The sequence below is a fragment of the Danio rerio genome, chromosome 3 (genome assembly GCF_052040795.2).
Source record: "Danio rerio strain M-AB ecotype USA chromosome 3, GRCz13ab, whole genome shotgun sequence".
Classification (NCBI taxonomy): domain Eukaryota; kingdom Metazoa; phylum Chordata; class Actinopteri; order Cypriniformes; family Danionidae; genus Danio; species Danio rerio.
In genome coordinates, this window is record NC_141023.1 from 63,492,501 (window position 1) to 63,517,259 (window position 24,759).

Here is a 24,759-nt window from a genome sequence, read left to right on the forward strand (position 1 = left end):
TTTATTATTTTGATGACTCTTATTCTAGAGTTGATCTTCAGAAATATCAGATTATTCAGCTCATTTTAATATTGATTCTTCATTTCTACTTTCTGTAATTTAATAAATGTAATTTCATGTTTTTATTTTCCGCTTTAATTTGATCAAATTATTTGATTTTTAATCTGTTTTATTCATTATTAATTTATCAATTATCTTTGATTTTCAGTTTCTCTCATTATTTAATTACTTTATTAATTTATTATTCTCTTATTCTGGTTTTTATTTTAATAAAAGTGTTTGATTATTAGTCCCGTTTAATAATTATTGATTTTCAATAGTTTTTTACTTTAATTTTTCTATTTTTATAAAATATTAAAATATTTTTTCTCCCTTTGATTTTTAATGATTGATTAATAAACAGTTTTTTAAAGTTTTGTGGTGTTTTCATTTATTATTTTAGTCATTTTAATTAGTTTTAATGGGTTTTTCAATAAAATGTTTGGGTTTGATTTATTACTAATTTATTATGTTTTTAATTTTCTTATTTTAGTGTGTTTTTATTATTTTCTTACACTTGTTTAATATATTTTATGTTAAATCTCTTGTTAATTATGGATTTTATTAATTGTATTATTTGTGTTTTGCAACATTTTTTATTATTTTTCTGTTTATTTGTTTCTTATTCTAGTGTGTTCTTTTGTATTATTTTATTCTTTTTTATTTGCTTTGTTTATTGGTGTGTTTATTTTATAATTTTTTTATTTTAATCCCTTTTTCCTATTGTAGTGTTTATTTAAATTAAAAATAACTAATTTAAGCTCTTTTTATTAATTATTGATTCATTAATAGTTTTTCTACAATTGTATTTTAAACAATTATTTAAATATTATTTATTAGTTCCTCACACTGGTGTTTCATTTATTAAAAGTTTAGATTTAGTCTCTTTATTATTTAATCAATAGTTTTAGGTTTTGTACTTTTAAAATATTTTTAATTTAATCTGGTGTGTTTTACTAGTTTTATTGATTTTTATCTTTATTTTTATATTTGTTTATTTGCTTTATTCGCAGGTGTGTTTATTGTTATCAGTTTCTTAAACTGCTGTTTATGTTAAAATCTTGTTTATTAATCATAGATTTGATCAATTGTTTGATTTCAATTATTGTTTGTTTGTTTCTTATATTAGTGTGTTCTTTCAGAAAAAAATAGATTTTTCACTCCTTATAAATGTGTTTTATTATTTTATTATAACAAAACAAGTAATAATATTAACAATTAATTAGATTATTATTATGATGTGTTTAATTTATATGAAATGTTTGATTTAAGCCCCTTTTTATTAATTATTGATTGAACTGTTTTAATAATTTAAACTTTTTGTATTTTTTTAAATATTTATTATAATTTTATAATCGTAATTTTACTCATTTCTAAAAATAATTATTTCATCTTAATAGTTTTTATTCTATTTTAATAGAAATCTGATTTTAAGTTCAATTTTAATAAATATTAATTAAATCATTTTTAATTGTTTTTGTCATTTGCAAAAACAATATTTAAATATTTTTATTAGTTTTTTTTATTAGACTTTATTAATTTAATGAAAATATTTGATTTTTAAGTTCCTTTTTAATTAATTATTGATTCATCAGCTGGTTTCTTTTACACTGTGTAAGTTGTTTTTATTATATTTTAATAATCATTTAATTAAATAATAAAATCATAAGTGTGAGTTTATTAACACATGACGAGGGTGAAGGAATAAAATTACAGTCTAATGCTACTTTTGAATTATATATATGTGCTCATGCTTATAATGCATATGTGTTTGCTTGAACCATGATAATCTAATGAGCCCACGCAATGATATGATGAGACATTCTGTTTGACCTTAAAATGAGACAGGAACTTTCCACACCTATAATGTCAAATAACTAAATCTGTAACAAACAAGTCTTGCAGAAAGTCCCTGTCTGGGTTGCAGCTGTGACGTGTGACTTTTCTATACAGAAAGGAGAACTGGAGCAGATGAGGAAAATATTGCTTTATTGTCTTACTAATCACTCTTTTCTTTTGATATATATTTGCTATTGGAGGAATATACTCCCATTTGCCTCACTATTCATAATTTACAATATGTGTTTTTGTCAGATATGATGATGTCTCCTAATATAGCATACTTCTACTTAACCCCTGTTATAATGTGTTTCTAACTAACTGCTAAAACCACAAGAGCTGTGTGTGGGTGCTGGCTGGAGACAGATCTGCAAAAGTGCTTCCCCTAGATGGGTGCATACACAGGTCAAGAGTTCATAGGCAGGACTAGGAGGAAAAGCAGATGTGGTAGATGCAGCATTTTATACTGCTCTGTGTGTATGCGTGATTTATGATGCTTTAATAAAATTGATATTATCCTGATAATTCTATAAGGAAGTTATGATGCTCAGCTGTGCTTTGATGATTTTTTGCTACAGTTGCTTGCTGCACCCCAGATGTCAGTAGTGTCAAGTATGTCAAGGAGAAGTGATACTTTCACCTGCCCTTTTGTTTCTGTGTGAAGAGGTATCTCTGTGTGCAGACCACAGACTTTTGAGAGATGATTCTGCCTGAAAACAGCTGATGGCAACAATAGAGATTGGGGGTAACTGATCAGAGGAGTGGCCAAAAAGATTGAACGCTGCTGATGGATAAAAGGAGGGAGTCGAGAGAGTTCGAGAGCTTTTGGACATCCAGACTGCTTGGCTGACGGTTCTTCAAAAGCCCAGGATCCTGACCTTCGCTTTATTCACTTATGCTCGATAAATAAATTCATTGATTTTGATTAATTGACTCCTGACCGATTATTGAATTGGGGTGGACTAAGGCAAGTGAGAAATAGTCCAACAAGGGCCAGACAGAATCTGCAGACATTTTTTGTTATTTCTGCGCAGAATTTTGGTAAAAATCTGCAGATTTATGCTGAATGATTTTGGGAGTATCATAACTAAAACCTTAATACATGAAATAAAAATGTATTATCTTCATAACTTTTATTTAATGTTTACAATTCAAATCCATTTAGATCCACTTAATTAGTAAACAAAGCAAGTCTCTCATATTATATCTCTACTAAAAGACAGAAAATATGACTTTATACACTGTATCGTAAATAAATCATATTAATATTTTCATATTAGTCAATAATATTACTGACATTAATTTAAAAACTGAATAAATATACATTTACACACATTTACACAAGTAAACCAGTAGAATCAAGGATGAGCTAAAAATCTGCTGAATTAAGCGCGTGCAGATTCTGTGTGGGCCTACACATGACTCAAATGTCTGAATAGTGCTGCTTTATTTATTTATTTATTTATTTGTTTATTTATTTATTAATGAATAATATCTGTATGGATCAAACTCTTATGAAAAGATGTTGAAGCACTTTCTGCAGTGAGTGAGAGTAAAACAACAGCAACTCTTGTGGGACTTTTCTCCTGCATATACTGAACTCATTTCACACAATGTACTTCTTGTGCTCCAATAAATCCCTCATCCTGCACGTTTCTGTCTATTATTTCACAATTAGTAAAGAAGTGGTGTGTGAACAGACTAGAATAGCTGTTAGAAAGCTTCAGTATACGTGATCATCAGACTGCTGCTCCACAGACAAGGAGAGGGAGAAAAGCACAAGACATGGACTCAGAAAAATAATTACAGAAACGTCATTTTGCACCATTTCACCATCAAATTCAAGACATAAACTCAGGAGATGTGTGGCTTTTGACCTGTTACTATTCTGTATTGCTCCAGGACTAATTTCATATATTTGTTTATGAAATAATAAAGTGTTTAGAGCGGTGCATTTTTTCTATTACTGAAGCATCGATAACATTTTAAACTCCCATTATAAACTCTAGATGATGGATAATTAAGCCCAAAGTGTCTTCTTTCCAGAGATACATGAACTGTGAATGTAGAGCACATTATTCAGCAGCTGTTACTGTTTTTTGAGAAAGTTCCTCTGATGGTGAAGGAGAGAAGGACACCGATATAGTCTCTGCAAACTTTCTGCAGAAATCTAGTTTCACATGCTGTCTTCATCAAATCTGAAATATAAACTCATGAGACACTTGACTGCCAAGCCATATTAATCTAGGTCATCACATTCAAGTTTTCCTGTGCTTGTATATAAAAAACAAACACTGAACACAACACAATATGTTTTTCTCATGACTTCATAATGTATAACCTTTTATATTTTTGAGCAGGAAACTTCTCAGATGGAGCACAGTAAAGCTCACAGCGTCTTCTTTCTTTCACTGATCCCTCATTTGTGTTTGCAGTTCACTGGAGTCAGGAAGTGTTACTGTTGAAGTTAGGCAGGAGAAAATCCCCATCAGTGAGCGCCGCTGGCTAACAGTAAAGGTGTTTTACTTTTTCACTCACTTTGAGTGTCTTTCACTGATGATTTTGCTGTTGATCTTTCTGAATCTCGTATCTAAACACCACCGACACATTCATTACCCCTGAAGCACATTTTGATTGATGTTGTATTTAATGATTTTATTAATTTATTATACAAGTGTATTTTATTAAATATGTTTGATTTTCAGCTCACTTTATAAAATGAGTGATTTTATTATCTGTTATTGATTTTGTAAAGGTTTTTCCTCCAGACATCAGTCTGAAAACCCGTAATAGAGGAAAACAAACAGAGATGACTGAGCTCCTGATGACTGAAGCACTGATTAAACACACAAACACAAACACAAGCGGCTCTAACAGTGAAATTGGTGAGTTTGGTTCAGTTTCAGAGAGTCAGTGGAGATCTGGATGTTTTAGAAAAAGCCGCCATTGATAAAGCTCTGCATTTATAACAACCTCACGTAATGACAACTAAACATTCTGTATTAATCGACACATTTCTGTGCTGCGGCTAAATATAATTATTTTGAACATCGACTGATCAAGAGCAAATCTTTCTATATCCAGTGTGAAAGACAATACAGCCAGAGACCTACACGCTGTGCAGAGCAAACACAACACACAACTAGCCAGCTTTCATCAAATATGCAACAATCATTTTTTTCCTATAGTAGCGCATTTTCAAGATCTAGTATATTGTATATCTCACACAGACACAATAATGCATGTGCCATGATGATTCTCATCTTCTCCACACCTTCACCAAAGCGGTTAAAGAAGTAAAGATGAAGAGAAATCAGCAGGTGAAGCAGAGGGTGAAAGAAGACGTAAAAGAAGCAGTTTATGAAGCAGCAGCAGTGAAATATCACAACATTTCCCATCAGTTCAGGACTTCAACCATTCAGCAGCAGAGCACACACTCAACACAGCAGCGTATTGGTGGAGAGGAGACAGAGCACTGATGCCGATTATGATATGAGGATGAGTAGATGTGATGATGAAGAGCCTACAGTCTGGAAAAGGCCTCCAGTGGGCTGTTCATCTACTTTTCCAGAATTAAAGCACTTACCTGAGTTTGTGGAGGTGTTGGAGTTTGTCAGAGAGCAGTTTGAGTCCTGCTTCTCCTGGGTGATTGTAGCTCAGATCCAGCTCTCTCAGGTGTGACAGGTTTGAGCTCAGAGCTGAAGCCAGAGCCGCACAACCTTCCTCTGACACCATACAGCCGGATAATCTACAACAACAGCAAGAGCTCATGTTAGTGTGTGAAGGAGTGGATTTCCTGATGGATGTCTGCTCCAGGATGATACAAATATTCTTTAAAATTCTTTCATGAATTGTGGGCTAAAATGTGTATCCGTGTTTGCTGATCCCAGAAGGTTCAGTACCTCAGTGTATTGAGTTGACAGTTTGGGCTCTTCAGTCCAGCACAGATCAGCTTCACTCCTGAATCCTGCAGCTCATTGTTACTCAGGTCCAGCTCTCTTAGTGGGGAGTTTGATGATAATAAAGCTGAAGCCATGATTTCACAGCACTGATCAGAGAGATTACAGTCTGACAACCTGAAAAAAAAAACAGAGGACTCTGACTAAATACTATGCTAAAGTGCTGCTGTACTTGCCATATCAAATGTTACAACAAAAGGCCATGCTAGGAAGTCAATTTTATAGAAAAAGTGGTCAAACCTCAGTGTGTTGAGTTGACAGTTTGGGCTCTTCAGTCCAGCACAGATCAGCTTCACTCCTGAATCCTGCAGGTCATTGTTACTCAGGTCCAGCTCTCTCAGGGGGGAGTTTGATGATAGTAGAGCTGAAGACACAACTTCACAGCACTGATCAGTGAGATTACAGCCTGACAATCTAAACAGGGTCATAAGAAAAAAAAAAAACATTATTCACAATGTGTAGCTACCAATAAATGCAATATGTACTTTATTTCATGTTTTTTGTTTTGTTAGTGTAAAACAATGAAAAATAAAATTTAAATTAAAATTAAATATTAATTTATAATATTTATTAAATATACACTGTACAGGGGTTGAACAATGAAACTGAAACACTAGTAAATTTATGGCTAAATTTGAGCAGCCTAGTGGCTAATCTTCATTGATTGCACATTCCTCCAGTAAGAGCAGAGTGTGAAGGTTTAATTAGCAGAGTGATTGGATTGTGGTTTGTTAAGCAGTGGTTAAGCAAAACTACTGTGCTATCAAGCTGCGGTCACACAGCACTTTTCTCCCCATAGACTTCCATTCATATGCACACGAATGCGTCAGTCTGGAAACGCAAGCTTGTGCATGAAGTTTCGCAGTTCGCTGCGCATGATTGCGTGAGACCAGTCGAAGATGAAAACATGACCTCTCTGGACAGAAATTTGAAATATAGAATAATCACTCACTTTTTAATGTCTAATCATCTTGTTTAATCCCGCCCCTTTTTGCATCGCCGTACTTAAAGCTGCATCCCAAATGGTACACTATGCAATATGCACTTATGCACTTACACACGCAACAGCTTAGTATATGTATGTAGTGTCGTCCCAAATGGAGCATTATTTTTTTTACTAAGCAGAAATACAAACCGTTTCCCTGATGACGTTTGACGGTTGCCAGATTAGTGAAATAAATGACCAAAGTACCAAATAATACCTGCCATGAGTATAACTGCATTCACCATCAGGAGGCGCTATAATCACTCTTATAGGAGAATTTCACTTTCACAATCCAAAATAAATAAAGTTATCCAACATGTGCGCCAGATAGCTCCTCCTCTTCTGCTACATGAGCAAAGCTGCGCCTGTTGAGTGTGTGAAGTGTCCATCATTACACACTTCATTTTACTGGCTGAATGAGTGCATCATCCGGGTAATTAAAGTGCTCTTATTGTTTTTAGAGTTTTCAGTGTAAACGCACTACTTACACTATTTATACTATAAAATTGTGTAGAATAGTTCATAAGTATGCAATTTGGGACACACCAACAGAATTCTGCACGCACAAACTCTAGTGTGACCGCAGCATTACTGGTGGAATGTGCAATCAATGAAGATTGTCCACCAGGCTGGTCAAATGTTGTGAAATGTTATTGCACTATAAAATAACTGTTTAAAAGTAGATTATAATTTAAGTGAATCTTTTATTCCAGTCACTTTCTTCTCTTACTGGGTTAAATGCTGCTTTTTTTTTTCCTCAGTGGCAAGTTGCTTTTGAAAACAACATCTACTACATCATTAAATGTTTGTAAATATATGAAAGAACAAATGCCATAGAGTCTGGATAAACTGTTCATTATATAAAGTAACAACGCTAATATTAGATAAGAATGATGTGGCCGAAAATCCCCATAAAATAGTGAGTTTATAGTTTGGTTCTATATACTTCTATTACTAGACAAAACACTTGTTAGGATAACAAATTTACTTGAAGGGGTTTATAAGATGGTCATGAAAGCTGATTTTGTTATTGAAGTGTCATTAAATATTATTTTATTGACATGTTTTAATGACAAATTCAGTTTGGTCCACTAAAAAAGTTATTAGAAAACATTCATGACAAATTTATAAAGCCATGCTTAAGACAAATTCTGTACTGTCACAGTGTCAAGACAAAGACACTGATGGGCTGTGATGTATTTGTTTGTCAAGTGGTCAAAACAGAAACAGCTCAAACACTGTCATCTTTAAATCAACAAAAGTGAATAACACCTCGTAATAATAATCAAAGCATGCCTAAAATCCAACCCAAGCTCATTCTGGAAACGTAGCCCCGCGGACGTTTCTGGAGACCGCGATTTACGTGGCCGGAGGTAAGTAAAGGCCGCGTTTGGTTTTTTTCGAGCGAACGCTGCGGGGCGGTGTGGCGCCGCTCCGCCCCTCCTCTTCGCGCTCACCGGCCGACGGCTCGCCGCCGAGTGGAGGGCTTTCCCGACGCAATCAGTTTGTCCGCCTAGCTCACAGCGTTGCGTCGGCGGAGCGGAGGCCCCGGAGGAGGAGGAGCCAGAGCCGGCCGCGGTGGACAACGACCGGGATCGAGTCCGGGGAACAGCAGGTTCCGGAAATCAGGTAAGACGAATAACGGAATCCGGAAAATAAGGGCGAGAACGCGGCGGGATCCGAAAATGCGGTCGAAATCGAAGACGAGGGCTTTTGCTTTTTTTTTGTTTTTTTTTCGATCCGGCGGATTTTCGCGCGAGAACGGCGCAGGCGCGAACGCCACGCGCTCCAGAGAGGCGCCCGCCCGAGACGCGAAAAAGCGCGCACAGCTGCCTCTCGCGGATCCGCAAAAACAAAAAAACGCTCGAATACGTACCTCCCGGGACGTAAATCGCAGTCCGCAGAAACGTCCGCGGGGCTACGTTTCAACAATGAGGCCGGTTTGCTAAAATCATATATGTATAAAAGTATATAAGGTTATAAATGTATCATGACAGTCTTATGGACACACCTTCAAGTAAAGTGCAATTTTAATAATCAGAATTATGTTAGAATATTATCAATGCAATAATTAGTTACACAGATGCTATATGAAATCTGGTAAAGAAAAAAGCATTACACTCACCACCATTATAGCATAAAAGGAAAATAAAACTAAGTTATAAATTACATTACTTGTATTAAAATGAAATGTCACAGGGAAAAAGTGCTGAATACATGAAAAATGAGGTGTAAAAAAGCATGGAGAGCCCAGACAGCATTGTTAGAATATTTACCAAAATCTGGGTCAATTTCATGTCAACAGGTCCTCTAGAAATGCATTTACCAGGAAAATCTTGACATGTTCAACACTTATTTTACCATCTGTAACTTTTGCTTGCATGCTGTTGTTTATTCTAGACTAGTTAAACATCTCTCCTTTCATACCTCAGTGTGTTGAGTTGACAGTTTGGGCTCTTCAGTCCAGCACAGATCAGCTTCACTCCTGAATCCTGCAGGTCACTGTTACTCAGGTCCAGCTTTCTCAGAGTCCAGCTTGATGACTGAAGAGCTAAAGCCAGAACTTCACAGTCCTGATCAGAGAGATTACGGCCTACCAATCTGAACAGGGAATTTAAAAAATCTCATAAGTAAACACTGTAAAGACTCGTGTTTGTGGCCATATGCAATCTTTCAATAGTACCAGAACAAAAAGAATTGACTAAATGTTTAGATTCTATTGTGGTGATCAGAGCTCACTTATGTAAAGCAAATGATGACAAGATCATTTGTAGATAAATGAGGAATCTTCAGTAATTACCAGATTTCCATTTTCAAATGCTTATTGTCAGTAGCTCTTATCTCAAAACAAAGAATCTAACAATTACTATTAAAATAAGATCAAGTATAATAATATATTAAGATACTATTAACTGATTAATAATAAATAATATGCAATAATTAACATATAAATAAATCAATGTGAAGCACAAACCTTGGTGTGTTGAGTTGACAGTTTGAGCTCTGCAGTCCAGCACAGATCAGCTTCACTCCTGAATCCTGGCGCTCATTGTTATTCAGGTGCAGCTCTCTCAGGGGGGAGTTTGATGATTGTAGAACTGAAGACACAACTTCACAGTGCTGATCAGTGAGATTACAGTAGGGCAATCTAAAGAGAAATAAATGAATAAATGCACACTGTAATGTTTCAGGGCACTTTATGCATCGTCTACACTGAACTGTAAGGTGTATGTTTTAGGTGAGATGCTGTCATGTCTTCAACTTTTGGCTTAGTCTTGTCTTCATGTTCCAGCTTTGTTTCTTGCCATGTACATCCTGTTTATGTGCCATGCTGTGATTGGTTTATTTGGTCAGGTGTTTTGTGTCTTATTGGTTTGTTGTTGTCATGTGGTCCCCTGTAGTTATATATAAACAGCCATCATGGTTTATTTACTATTAATTTATTGCCACATCAGCAACTTATGCACAGTTGAAAATGTCTGTGATTTTAACAGTAAAAGTCTGTAAAATCTACAGTGAAACCCTGTAAACGATTAACTGCTCTGTTCAAAATAGGGAAAATAGCTGTAATAGATGTAATCTTTGTTTTCGAGAAAGTAGGCAGAGTGTCTGAAATCTCACCATACATCCTCATTCACCAGTCCCTAAATTAGTCAATTAGTTTAGTCCACTAGACAGAGTGAATGACCACAAGTGACTGAATTCAGACACTGATGAACACCTGCTGCTAACAAGCACAATCACTGAAGGAGAGAACAAGAAATAAAACTACAGACACCGCCTCACACCAAACCAACTGAATTAAAACAGAGGATTAAACAACTGCATTAAATAACAGCATTAGCAGCTTCACTGATTAGTTTGGTTTCATTTCTGTCATATCATTGGATTTGACCTCATCATCATGTAGACTGCTTCAGTTCTTGAACCTTTACTCTTCTGTCTTAATGTGTTTCTGAAACTCATCGGTTATAGCAAGAAAGGCGATGAGAAAATGTTCTATATGTACTTAACTGTTACATTCATGTACACAATTGTTAATTCATAAAAAAGAATTGCAAATTTATATTAAAGGGCCATGAAACCCCCTCGTTTCAGCAGGGTGTTTTCACAACTCTACTTTGGAAAAAGTCAGAAAAGTGGGCGTGTCCAGCTCTGTTTAGGGGGGAGTGTCGGAGGAACTAAAGTGGGAGGGTGTGGGAGTGTCTATTTGGGCACACACGAGTTTCAGAGACAAAATACACAGACAGGAGAAAGTGCTGGTGTTTAACCTACATGGACATCTGTAGTCGAATTATTTGCCAAATTATTAAATGGTGGACTTTAACTGCAGTTTGGCTCTTTCATTCAGGGAATTCATTCATGCCCCTCGCGACAAATGAGATATTTGATTCGAGGATCTGCTCTAAGCGAGTATTTTTCATGCAGTGTTTGAAACCGCACAGCGAATGAGAGAAAAAAACCCTCCGCATTTCCCGGAAACTTAGATGCACACGGCAGGTAGCGTCAGAAAGCCGCGTGTTATTCCGGTCACAAAATGCGGTTAAAAACCCTACACGAGGTTAAAGTTTGGTTGTGATTCTAACGTGTTTACACTCGGTGACTCGGTGCAATAGTTAACTTAGTTCGATACGAGCAAACTGAATAAACAAAGAGCACTGGTCGCTCACTTACCAAATCTGTAGAGACAGGACAATCACCAGTAACTAGAGCCGCGTCTTTATGAAGAGAATACTATACAAGCGAATCCAGATCTCAGCGTTTGCAGATGAGAACAGCTCTCAGGTAAACAATAATCCTCCTTAGACACGTAAGTTATTGTTGTCGAGCGTCGCGTACACTGTTAATCCACACGTGACGCCAGCTGCGCTCTCACAGAGAGAAAATGAAAACAAAACTTAACGGCAGCAAACTATAAAAGCAACACTTCACGCTTGTTTTGCCAACACAACGTGGCGTCTCTGTCGTGAAAACACTGTGACAGTAATGAATATTAATGAAGTTGCACAATAGAGCGCGCTGATTGGTTTGAACCAAGCTTTACTAATGCATTAATGCATCACACTGTAAGACGTAATAAGACACACTCTGGCACAGACGTCCAGTCTGTACGCTGGAATACACGCTATTATGTCATGACCGTGACGCAGCTTCAAAAATTTGTTTCAAACCGGAAGTACGAATTTGCTTGAAATAACGCAAAAACAACCAATTTACACTTTTTAGTGAAATATAGGTGTCCTAATAGTGTTTTTAGCAGTGTGGGACACATATACGACTGTCAACAGCTCAAACACATGTGTTTTGGTGTTTCGTGACCCTTTAAGGCTGTTTGGGACGATACTGCAACTATTAAGAAGGAACTAACACAAATTAATTATTATTGTCATGAACAAAACCTTGAGAGCTCCAGCAGCACATTAGGACACACAGACAACAAGAATCAGGATATGAACCTCAACCATGGTTGTTAAAATGAAAAAAAAGCTGCATAATTCATTCATGCCACAATGCATGCTGGGTGCCAGCATAGTACAAAACTCCCAGCATGCATTGCAACATGAATAAATTATTATTAAAGATAATTATTAAAGATAAATTATTTTTATCTTTGATTTTTTTTTTAATTGAGATATTCATTGCAGCTTTACAGCAAATATTACTACATCTCTTAGCTGCCATGCTGCCATTGTGATTTTAGGCTCTCCATAAGAGGCAATTTATTTGATAACAGTGAGTTATAAATGACTGAAATCCCATGCCAGACCTCACCAGCTGGATTGACCCCGTTTAAACAGGGTACATATTTTTTTTACATAATCCTTAACTTGCAAACATCTGAAGAAATTGTTTGCACGCAGACCAAATTGATCCTGCAGCTGCCCAAAGGATGCAAACGTACCATTTATGACCAAATTTGTGTAAAACCAAAGTCTATAATTAAGGGCTTCCATGAACAGATTAATGGAAAGACAATTTCACTTCAAATTTTGATCTAATCTGTTTCCAAATTCCAAATATATTGTGAATAATACAATTGTTGTTAAAGATGGACTTGTCTATCTTTATGAGAGACAATATTACTGCTCCAATATCATAAGGACCGCATGCCTCTCTTTCCAGTTGGATGTGTCACAGAATGATCTAACCATATTAAAATGATGTGAAAGGCACAAGCATAGTAATAAAGGACAAAATCACGAAGGTCCAATCTGCCTTTCGCTTTAGGTTTACAAAGATGTGCTTTACTTATTTTATGTGCTTTGTAAGAAGAATAGAAATGTCTCAACCTTAATGAGCTTTAACTCACTCATAGACCAATTGACCCTGTAATGTGAAAATGTGCCTTAATGGCCAATTGTGTCAAAGATCGTTGAGATGGAAGTTTGAGGATTGGACATATATAGTAAAATATCATCAGCACACAAGGATATTTTTCTTACTGCACTGTTAACCCTTACTGTAGATTATGCAGTAAATAACTGTAAAATAGCCAGTGTTTTGCTGTAATAAAAGGAAACAGTATTTTACTGTAAAAGAAGCAGGATTTGTATGAAATTTTGTAGTGCAAAGAATAAATTACAGTAATTTACTTTATGTACCCATTACAGATAGTTACTGTGATAATAAATGGTAAATTACTGCTCAACCATTATTACCCCATGTACTCTGATGCTTTATGTTGCTATATATATATATATATATATATATATATATATATATATATATATATATATATATATATATATATATATATATATATATATATATATACTGTTCAGCTTTGGGATGTGAATGGTCAGAATTGAGGAGAAAGTGAGACAATGCATTGATGATAAGCTAAATTTCTCTGCAGCCATCTCTGTGTTTTCTTTGGTTCCTTTTATGTTTTTAACATTGAGAATCAGGAGTCAACCAATGTCACAGCGCTAATTAAAAGTTAAAGATATCGACGAGATGCATTTAAAGGCAAACATATTCACACAGAGCAACCAAATTATCACAATAATTTTTATAACTTTGTTTATTTTTCTATAATTAATCTAATTTGCCTAGTTTAGCCTATAGTTAAGCTTTTAAATTGCACTTTAAGCTGAATATTAGTATTTATCTAAATAACTAGTAAAATTGTGTTTTTTAAAAAATATTTTTTTATTTTTATTGTTTTTATTCAATGATATGTGCATGACTGTGATAAATGTAGGCAATTCCTTTGAAAATATGCTATGTACCAGGGATGTCAAACTCCTGGAGGGCCGCAGCCCAGCAGAATTTAGTTCCAGCCCTGCTTCAACACACTACCTTTAGATTCAGTTTGATCAGGTTTGTTTAATTAGTATAACTGCACTGTTACTCTGTAGATTGTGCAGTAAATAACTGTAAAATAGCCAGTGTTTTGCTGTAATAAAAGGAAACATTTATTATTTATTAACACATATTATTTTACTGTAAAAGGAGTAGACTTTGTATGAAATTGTGTAGTGCAAAGAATAAATTCCATTAATTTTATGTACTCATTACAGATAGTAACTGACAATAAATAGCAAATTGTTCAACCATTACCGTCCCATCTACTTTGATGGTTTATGATGCTATTTATAGAGATGTGCATTTTAAAGGCAGAAAATAATGATTTAGGCATCACCAGACACTCTCACAGGCTGTCTGTCTTATTCTAAACACAAAGGTGTTAGAAAGATTTTTCAGAAAATGCTGGCCCTTTAAGGGAGCCAGGTGTTTGATTTGTTTACTGCTGAGTGTGCTCTCTGCTATGTCCATCATTTGAGATGTAGAGTCTGATATGTTTTAGGCCTTAAATAAGAATCTACAATGTGTAAGTAAAATGTGTTCAAATGTTTTTGAGGGTTTCTAAAATAAGGCTGTGTTTTAAGTTATACTGTTGTTATCTTGAACTGTGTACTTGAAAGCTACATTGTTAGCTAGTTAGCCTCTCCCCATATAACTTCTTACATTACTTTTGTTTAAGTATATGTATTTATTGGATATTGCATACTGCCATAATGTACAGATGCTAACAGTTGTATGTATCTTTCTGGCAACTAAGCCAAAATTATCCCATCATCTCAGTAAGGGAACATGTGCACATCATCGCAGGGAATAACAAAAACATGATACACATAGCCATCCACACACAAAAGCTCCACTGTCTAGTCCCAGGTTGTGGGTTTGTTGCTAAGTATTTTTCAGAGCAGTGTTTCCACCTATGAATTTATATTAGAAACAATAAAAAAGTTTGTTGTCTTGAGATAATTATAACAATAAAAGATTGGATCCTTTGGTTTTTCGGTGTTGCCAACTTTATTTTTATTTTTTATAATTACTTTAAACTTTTTATTGAGATTTGAGATTTTTTATTTCAGTTTTTAATTATTTAAAACATTAAAATTTAAAATAATTATGTTGTTTTTTGCTGTTCATTTGCTGATCTACCTTCCTGCAGATTTCAGTTGCTATCCATATCAAACACACCTAAACCAATTAATTAGGACCTGAACACCACTTGATAATTACAGGCAGGTGTGTTTGATATGAGTAGCAACTGAAATCTGCAGGAAGGTAGATATCCAGGAACAGGATTGAGCACCCCTGCTATATACCATGGGGGTCAAACTCCAAGTTCCTGGAGAACTGCAGCGCAGCAGAGATTAGAATCCACCCTGCTTCAACATTACCTGTAGATTTCTAACAAGCCGTAATTAGTTTAATCAGGTGTGTTTAATTAGAGTTACAGCTTAAAGTCCCGGTCACACTGCACTTTTCTCCCTATAGACTTCCATTCATACGCATGTGAGTACTGCAGACCTGGAATGATAGCTCATGCGACAAATTTCATAATTCGCAGCATTGGAAAGTTCAAGCTTGGAGAACGCTGACATGCGAAATCACATCATGTGATTGCGTGATACCAATCAAAGATGAAAACATGATCTCTCTGGCTTGCTTTTTCAATTTCTAATTATTTTGTTTAATTCCACTTCGCAGTGCAGTATGACAGAATTTTGCATGCTCAAACGTTAGTGTGACCGCAGCCTTACTGTGCAGACCTGTAATATGCAAGACGATATTTATATTTGCTGATTTCTTAATTTTGTTATACATTTTCTGTTATTTATTTGTTTGGTGCCAAAACGATAAAATAAATTTGTCTGAAAAATGTTGTGCCTTCTATTTTTAAATAACAGCTAAGAATACTGATTAATTTTAGTAACAAGACAATAACTATATATGATATACTATTAATGTGTATGCAGTATAATGCTGTGATTTGTAACACTACAATACAGTAATTAACTGTACACAGTTTCCAGTTAGTTACCACTGCAGCTCTATTACAGTAATTAACTGGCAACACTGTTGCCAGCTACTTACTGTATCGGTTCAGTTACAGTAAATAACTGGCAACACTGTTGCCAGCCACTCACTGTAATGGTTCAGTTACAGTAAATAACTGGCAACACTGTTGCCAGCCATTTACTGTAATGGTTCAGTTACATTAATTAACTGGCAACACTGTTGCCAGTTACTTACTGTAACCGAACTTTTACAGTGAGTGGCTGGCAACAGTGTTGCCAGTATTCTACTGTAAAAAAACCCGGTAAGGTCTAACAGTGTGGATTCTTTGCACAGTATCCATGTATATTGGGGTCCCCCCGAATATACTGAGCCAAAGGCCAGTGCAAAATGAAGAGGCAAAAGAGCACAGCCCTGTCAAGAACCCCTATAAAACTCTAGCATTACATACGATTCTAGCACTGGGGTTATAATAGAGAATCCTAATCCAATTTTCTAATTTGTCACCAATATCAAATTTGTTAAGGGCTGCAAAGAGATATGGCCATTCTAATCGATCAAAAGCGTTCACTGCGTCCAGATAAGCAACAATCAAGTCGTCTTTATTTGAATTTTGGGTCCCACTTAAGTGTCCTTAACTAAAATGTACTTACACAGAAATTAATAATTCATTACAATGTATAAATTGTTTAAATACATGTATTTATTGTGTACTTATGCTTGATTGAATACAGGTATGAAATTACATCTGTAACTAAATTCTGTAATTACATTTGTAAATTCACTGTTGACCATCCCTTACACCTTAACCCACCCTTAAACCTACCCACACCACCAAACCTGTCCATAACCCAACCTCTGTCCCAACTCAAAAGAGCACCACAGGTGTTCTCAAATACATTGTGAACACAGTAAGTACATTGTATTTATTTTTTGATGTAAGTACATAGTAGTTAAAGACACTTAATATAAAGTGGGACCAAATTTGGTGAATAGATTATAGTTAAAGGGCATCCAAGATTTGAGGACAATTGTCTGTTGGGGATGAATCTGGTCTGATCGGGGTGTGTTTAGTGTTTTTCATTAGTGTGTTTGGATATTTACCAAAATCTGGTCAGTCAATTTCATGTCAACAGCTCCTTTAAAGATGTATTTTCCAGAAATAATCATGACATGTTAAATACTTATTTTACCTTCTGTAAATGCTCTTTGCTTGCATGCTGTTGTTTTTACACCCAGGCTACTCAAACATCTCTCCTTTCATACCTCAGTGTGTTGAGTTGACAGTTTGGGCTCTTCAGTCCAGCACAGATCAGCTTCACTCCTGAATCCTGCAGCTCATTGTTACTCAGGTCCAGCTCTCTCAGGGGGGAGTTTGATGATTGTAGAGCTGAAGCCACAACTTCACAGAGCTGATCAGTGAGATCACAGCCTGACAGTCTGAAAAAAGTTACATTTATCAAATTATCAATGAATAAACACATGCACATGGTTTTACAGTAGCGGAAAGAACCTATATAAACATATGTTTTAATATAGGTTTTGATATAGCATTTTAATATGTGCAGGCCGCCAACATTTTGGCAAGAAGTGAGAATTTTCGCCCCACCCCTATGCCCCAAGCCACACCCCCATTTATTTATAAATATATACAAATTATAAATATATATTTTTAATAAAATATTTTTTATAAAATATTTATCATAAATATGAGTATTATTATTATTATACAATTCTTCTTTTCTAAATAAAAGAAAAAAAAACTATTCTAAATGGAAAACAATGTAAAGACACAACTGAAGTGATATGCTAAGATCATTTAAGAAATCTGTTGCATAATATATATAATTTCTGCACAGCATGGTGGGTCAGTGGTTAGCCTCACTGCAAGAAGTTCACTGACACGCTGGTTCAATTCCCAGCTGGGCCAGTTGGCATTTCTGTGTGGAATTTGCATGTTCTCTCAGTGGTGGCGTACTGTAGGTTTTCTCTGGGTGCTCTGGTTTCCCCCACAGTCCAAACACATGCGCTATAGGAGAATTGATTAACTAACTTGGCCTTAGTGTATGAGTGTGTGTGTGTGTGTGAATAAGTGTGTATGGGTGTTTCCCAGTCCTGGGTTGTGGCTGAAAGGGCATCTGCAGCGTAAAACATATGCCAGAACAGTTGGTGGTTCAAATATTGCCGACACGTTATGAACACGTGCTGGTGTTTGAAGGCATGAGACGCGGAGCACAGACACTCTTGACATTGCTGGAGGTAATTAATAATACAGTATAACAACACTAATCCTGAAATGGTTACACCATTTTAGAATGACCAAAACAACATTTCAGATGTTTTTACAATGTGCTCAGGCCACTGGTTTGTCCCTTCACACACATTTTCACCATCACATGATCGCTTATTACAAATACACATGACTTGTTTAATGTGCATATTGAAATTTGTTCAGTAAAAGTGTTCAGTAAAAGGCATTTACAGCGTAAAAACATATGCCGGACCAGTTGGTGGTTTATTCCGCTGTAGGGACCTCTGAAATAGAGACTAAGCTGAAGGAAAAGGAATGTATGAATGAATATTAATTTCATTAGAATTAAATTCTATAGACAATTGTATAGAACACAAAAAAATGTTTTACAGAATTATCTGTTGTGTGTTGTCTTAGTCCCAACTCATGGACAGATTAGGTTTATTAAGTCTAAACTCCTTGCTTTTATCCCTCCTTTCTGCTTTATACAAAAAAAAAAAAAAAAAAAAAATACCAGGAGCTATGCTTAGTCAAAATAAGATCTACATCATATTAATAATCTATAGTTTTGTCGACTTCCAAAACTCACTGGGTGTCGACACGTGTACATAAAAGGCTTTCACTCCTGCCATAAAACACAGCCCCTCTGAAATGTGCATCTATTAACTTAAATTGATCACTTTTTAATAAGAGTTATGAGAGTGAAACCTTCCCTTACAGAAGATTACACAAATGTGTTTCACTTATTTTTAGTTTTTGCTTCATCTATCAAGATAATAATTTTATTACGTTTTAATTCATTGTGGCCTTTGGTTTTATCTAGACTGAGGCCCCGTTTACACTAATGCGTTTGAGTTTGAAAACTCATAAGTTTTGCTACGGTTACGCCATCCGTCCACACTACGCCGGAGTTTACGAGCACCGAAAACGAAGCGTTTTGGAAACGCTGGAGAGGCCGTTTTCATTTTAAAACGCTGCTGCTCCGTCTCAGTGTGGATAAGGGAAAACGCAGACATCTGAAAACAGAGGCGGGGCTGCTGAGATTTGCTACCTGATTGGGGCTTTTGGGTCATTGCGTATCCTTCCCTTATTCGTCAAGCCCCTATAACATGACTATAACACATGGCTTTAACGCTACCGGAAGACAGTACTGTAAACAACAACATGGACACAGAAATGGGAGCGTTGTTTGCACTATTGTCTGTTTTAGACGCCATTGTGCAATCAAACTCTGCCTTTTTTACTACAGCAGCGGCATATATTCGCTAAAACACGCTTGCCCAGAGTGCGCGAATGATCACGTGATGTACGTTTTTGGTGGCGTAGTGTGGACAGAGATATGTCCAGGAACGCTAGTGTGGACGGGGATCGTTTTTGATCTAAAATGCTATTTTAAGACTGAAATGCACTAGTGTAAACGGGACCTGAGAATCCCAATGAAAGTTTTTGAAAGAGGTGCATTTTACGGCAGGGGTGTGCTTCTCGGCACAACACCTGTTGCAATAATGAAACTGAAACTGCAATTCATCAAAAATTCCACAAGTCCTGGCTCCATATGGAGCTACGGTTCCCCTTTATGACAACTGTGAGGGTGTGAATTTTTTTTATAGCTCATCCGTTTTTTTAATATTTATCTATATCTGTTTTTTTATATTTATATTAGGTTTTATTAAGTTTGCATAATTAAGAGTGTGGCCACTTAAGTGACAGCTAGGTCTCGCTGGTCGCCGTCACTTCACCTCAGCTGAATCCGACTGATTAGCGGCTGATTTCAGCATATTCATCGTATTTTTGTTTTGTTTTATGTGGCTTTACACAGTCAGTTGCCTTTTGGGATTATTTCCTAAAATTATCAGATGATATGACATGCTGAGTGCACTTAATTGTGCTCACAAACCATTCATATGGCCTCCATTTCCCAGGAGAGTGAAATGATATACTTATACACCATCTCTATAAATGTATTTGTTTTATTTAAGATCATTTATCAATTATATGTTTCTTTAGACCTGTAAAGCACTCCAGAATCTGACAGATTGATCAGCTGTAGCCAAAGAACAATCATCTGATGTGTTGTCATACTGTGTTATGCCTGAACTGTGTGAGTAACCGGAGCATCCAAAAGAAACTAACGCAAACACAGGGAGAACATGCAAACTCCACATAGAAACGCCAACTGACCAAGCCGAGGCTTGCACCAGCGATCTTCTTGCTGTGAGGCGACATCACTACCTACTGTCACTCCTTGGTTAAAAATAATTTAAAATAAATGTATATGCACACAATTGACCAGTTTGTTAATCTCAAACACACTTCTTCCAGTTACCAGAAATCAGAAATGAAGTGTCTGAAAGAACTGTCAGTTAATATTGTAAGAGCTCAGATTTATTATCAAGAGCCATAAATAAACACTTCAACTTTTCTAGTAGCAGACATTTTTACTCTCATTCCCGAAGACCATGGTGTTAGCTAAAGATGACTTTATTGTTCTACTGAAGAAAAAACATCACTGCCCCAACACAAGCTTTGCTCATCTACTTGATTCATGGTAAGCAGCTCATTAGTAGAGAGAATATTAATGTGTTCATATCATAATATTATTGGATTTTTACACTCACAGAGCTTTTCTGCAGTTCCTCATAGCTGGTAACAGTCTCCTTCTGCCCTCTGAGTTGATTCTGTACTTTTTAAGATCAAATGTATCCATCACCTCCTCTGACATCAGGATCATGTTTGCCAGAGTTGAGCACTGAGCAAGAGTCAGCTTTTTAAAAATATTTTTAGACTTTAAAAATCTCTGCATTTTTTCAACAATGGAATTATCCTTCATCTCAATCAAGCAGTGTGAGAGATTCATCCATCTTTCAGGACTGATGTTGTGTTTTTGTCCTCGTTTGAGGTTGTAGATTATTTTCTTGATGATCTCTGGGTCGTTCTCTGTGTGTTTCAGCAGATCCTGTAAGAGTCTCTGATTGGACTCCAGTGAGACGCCATGAAGAAATCGCAGGAACAGATCCAGGTGTCCAGTTTTACTCCTCAAGGCTTTATTCATCACTCCTTTCAGAAGCACATCCAGAGGAACTTTCTCACTCTGAGTTCTGTGTTTCCCTGTCAGGAACATCTTCATCACCTCAGTGTTGTTGTGTAAATAGCAGTAAAACACATACAGTGCTGCAAAACACTCCTGAAAGCTCAGATGAACAAAGCTGTAAACCTTCCTCTGATAAATCACAGATTCCTCTCTGAAGATCTCAGTGCAGATCCCAGAATACACTGAGGCGTCAGCGACGTCTATCCCGCTCTCAATCAGGTCCTCCTCGTAGAACATCACATTGCCCTTCATCAGCTGATTGAAAGCCAGTTCAGCAAGTTTCACAATCACGTCTCTGTTGGACTGCAGGAGTTTCTCTGGATCTCTCTCTTCATACTTCTGCTTCCTCATGTGTGTCTGAATGAGGAGGAAGTGGATGTACATCTCAGTCAGAGTTTGAGGGATTTCTGCACTCAGATCTTGTCTCAGGATGGTTTGAAGCACAGTGGCTGAGATCCAGCAGAAGACGGGTATGTGGCACATGATGTGGAGGCTTCTTGCTCTTCTGATGTGGGAGATGATTCTGCTGGCTTGATCTTCATCTCTGATTCTCTTCCTGAAATATTCCTCCTTCTGAGGGTCATTGAAGCCCTGAATCTCCGTCACGAGGCTGATGTGTTTTGAGGGGATCTGATTGGCTGCTGCTGGTCTGCTGGTGATCCAGATGAGAGCGGAGGGAAGCAGATCTCCTTTCATGAGGTTTGACATCAACACACTCACTGATGAAGCTTCAGTCACATCAGAAACTTTCTGACAGTCTGAAAACATCAGTGTGATTCTGCTTTCATCCAGACCATCAAAGATGAACACGACTTTACACTCCTCATAAATCTGTGAGTCCAGATGCTGAAGTTCAGGATGAAAGTCCAGCAGAAGTGTGTGAAGACTGTACTGATGATCTTTAATCAAGTTCAGCTCTCGAAATGGAAGCACAAAGATGAAATCTACATCCTGATTGGCTTTTCCCTCGGCCCAGTCCAGAATGAACTTCTGCACAGAGACGGTTTTTCCAATTCCAGCGATGCCTTTAGTGAGAACAGTCTTGATCTGCTCGTTCTCCTCTCTGCTCTTCTCCTCATCTCCTGCTTCAGCTGAAGGGTTAAAGATGTCATTGCAGTTGATTGGAGTGTCTTGGAGAGTCTTGTATCTCTTCTCCATCTGCAGCACCTCATGTTCTTCATTCACTCCTTCACTCTCTCCCTCTATGATGTACAGCTGTGTGTAAATGCTGTTCAGGAGGGTTTGATTCTGCTGGAGTTTCACTCCCTCAAATAAGCTCTCGTACTTGATCTTCATGATGGTTTTGTGCTGCTCTTTCACTCTCTGAAGATCATCATGAAGACTGAAGTGACTCTGCCTGGAGGATGTGCAGGTCTGATGGGACACAATTCTCATCTGCTCAGCTTTCTCACTACTGAACACACAAAACAGAAACAAACAAACAACAAACACAGTTACATCTAGACAACATGTATGCTTCAGTAAATTTACATATTCTCAATTTTGTCATACTCACACAGGGTCAATGTTCACACATTCATTACTGAACGCTGGTGGATAATTCATAGATGCATTGCTCTTCATGGACACACCGCTGGACACTGGAGACGCTGCGCTCTTTCTGCTTCTGCTGACAATACTGAGAAAAAGACAGAAATATTTCAGACTGCTTCCCTAAAGATGATCTGTCAGCTCTTTTATTATTATATATTTATTATAAAAAGAGAATTTATTAATCAGTTTCTTAAATTCTTTGTGATAAAATGAAAAAAGCACAAATTGACAGAGTCGGTCAGTCATTTCCTATAATATAGTAAGTGGAAAAAAGCTTGTGAACTGATCAAGTGTGTTTTTTGTTCAGCTTAAGATTAAATCTCACACTGCTCTGACACAACTTAAGGCACTAAATAACTGAACTCTCATTTTCACTGATCTTTAATCATTTTTAAAGCTGAGTGTGTTTGATCAATGTGTGTGAATGGAGCTGTTCATTATAAACCCACTTGACAGTAATCTAATTGCTTTAGAGCAGGGGTATCTAAACTCTGTCCTGGAGGGCTGGTGTCTTGTTGAATTTAGCTCTAACTTGCTTCAACACATCTGCAAGGAAGTTTCTAGTATATCTAGTAAGAGCTTGATTAGCTGCTTCAGGTGTGTTTGATTAGGGTTGGAGTTATTTCTTTCTTTTATCATTATTATGTTTGGATTAAATGGGTTGATTGGATGATATGATTATTGTTAATACTATTACGTTTACTACTGATAATTATTGTATTCAGCTTTGAGTATATTTGCTTTGTATATAATTCATGTTGGAGTATTTGCTTTATTGGATACTCCACCACTTTCACTACCCACATGGTCTAGCTGTAGAGCAATAAAGCCTGATTTATACTTCTGTGTCAAGTGACTGACGCAACTCACGGTGCAGGCAACGCGCGTGGCTGTGCTTTTATACTTCTGCGCGCTGTCTCTGTTGGTCTGCATTAACACTTCAGAAACGCTAGTTGGCAGTGAGGTGTAAATGTTCCTCTGTGTCGAGTTTCTTCGCTTCTGTTTTGCGTTTCCTGAACACTTCCGGGATGTACAAGTGGCTCAAACTCGCTCATTTTGAGGCAGGAACCGGCGGACGTGCAACAACTTTAACTAGAAGGTAAACACAAAACAAAACTTTTCATCCGGAGCTCCTTTACGGGACTCCACACTTGTAAACAATCGCTCGCGCCATTCACGCGGCTCTCGGTCCTGCCCAGACTCGTCAGCGATACCAAGCCAACCAATCACAGAGCTTACGCTACGCGTCGTTGCGACGTGTAGTTACTTTTTTTGAGAGGTGCACGTCAGTGACGGCCACAGCGAAGGGCTATGCGTCAGCGCCGTAGCATACGACGGTGTTTGACGCAGAAGTATAAATCAACCTTAAGTTGTGGTACTGCAGCCTGAGTTCTAATCCCGCCAGGAGCAGTTTTTGACAGTTGAGTTTTTGGGTTTTTTTTTTTCTCTGAAAGACTAAAACAAAACTTATTTATCCTAAATAGGACGGTGAAAGAAAACATTACGACATGAAAATCTTAATAGAGACATAAACACTAGAAGGGTATTTATTTGCTGGAATTTGTATAAAAATCAGTTTTTATTTATATCAAATTTTATTTATATTGTGCGAAGTATATTTGTATGTTTTTTGTGCATGTTATATATATTGAAAAAAGAAAAACTATAAATCGGTGTATGAATGCTGTAATGGTTAAATAATTTTCAGTTATAAATGCGTGAAGGTCAT

The 24,759-nt window shown here is 36.6% G+C and overlaps 1 protein-coding gene and 1 long non-coding RNA gene across 5 annotated transcripts in view; one reads left to right on the forward strand and one right to left on the reverse strand.

Moving 5' to 3' along the window:
- The window catches only part of LOC137490780 (NLR family CARD domain-containing protein 3), a 39,159-nt gene that overhangs the window by 6,586 nt on the left and 7,814 nt on the right, over window positions 1-24,759 (reverse strand). The window contains exons 6-13 of one of the 4 annotated variants that reach the window (XM_087245259.1): window positions 22,993-23,115; window positions 21,004-22,890; window positions 17,401-17,574; window positions 9,797-9,970; window positions 9,250-9,423; window positions 6,078-6,251; window positions 5,781-5,954; window positions 5,465-5,626 (exon numbers count right to left, since the gene is read on the reverse strand). In XM_087245259.1, coding sequence (XP_087101385.1) covers window positions 5,465-5,626; window positions 5,781-5,954; window positions 6,078-6,251; window positions 9,250-9,423; window positions 9,797-9,970; window positions 17,401-17,574; window positions 21,004-22,890; window positions 22,993-23,115 — 3,042 coding nt within the window. The remainder of the gene's footprint in view (window positions 1-5,464; window positions 5,627-5,780; window positions 5,955-6,077; window positions 6,252-9,249; window positions 9,424-9,796; window positions 9,971-17,400; window positions 17,575-21,003; window positions 22,891-22,992; window positions 23,116-24,759) is intronic. The other 3 variants (XM_087245262.1, XM_087245260.1, XM_087245261.1) reach the window with 3 other exon arrangements.
- LOC147846108 (uncharacterized) lies at window positions 19,144-22,257 on the forward strand. The gene is made up of 2 exons (XR_015481425.1): window positions 19,144-19,691; window positions 19,733-22,257. It is a non-coding gene; the product is annotated as an uncharacterized LOC147846108 (long non-coding RNA).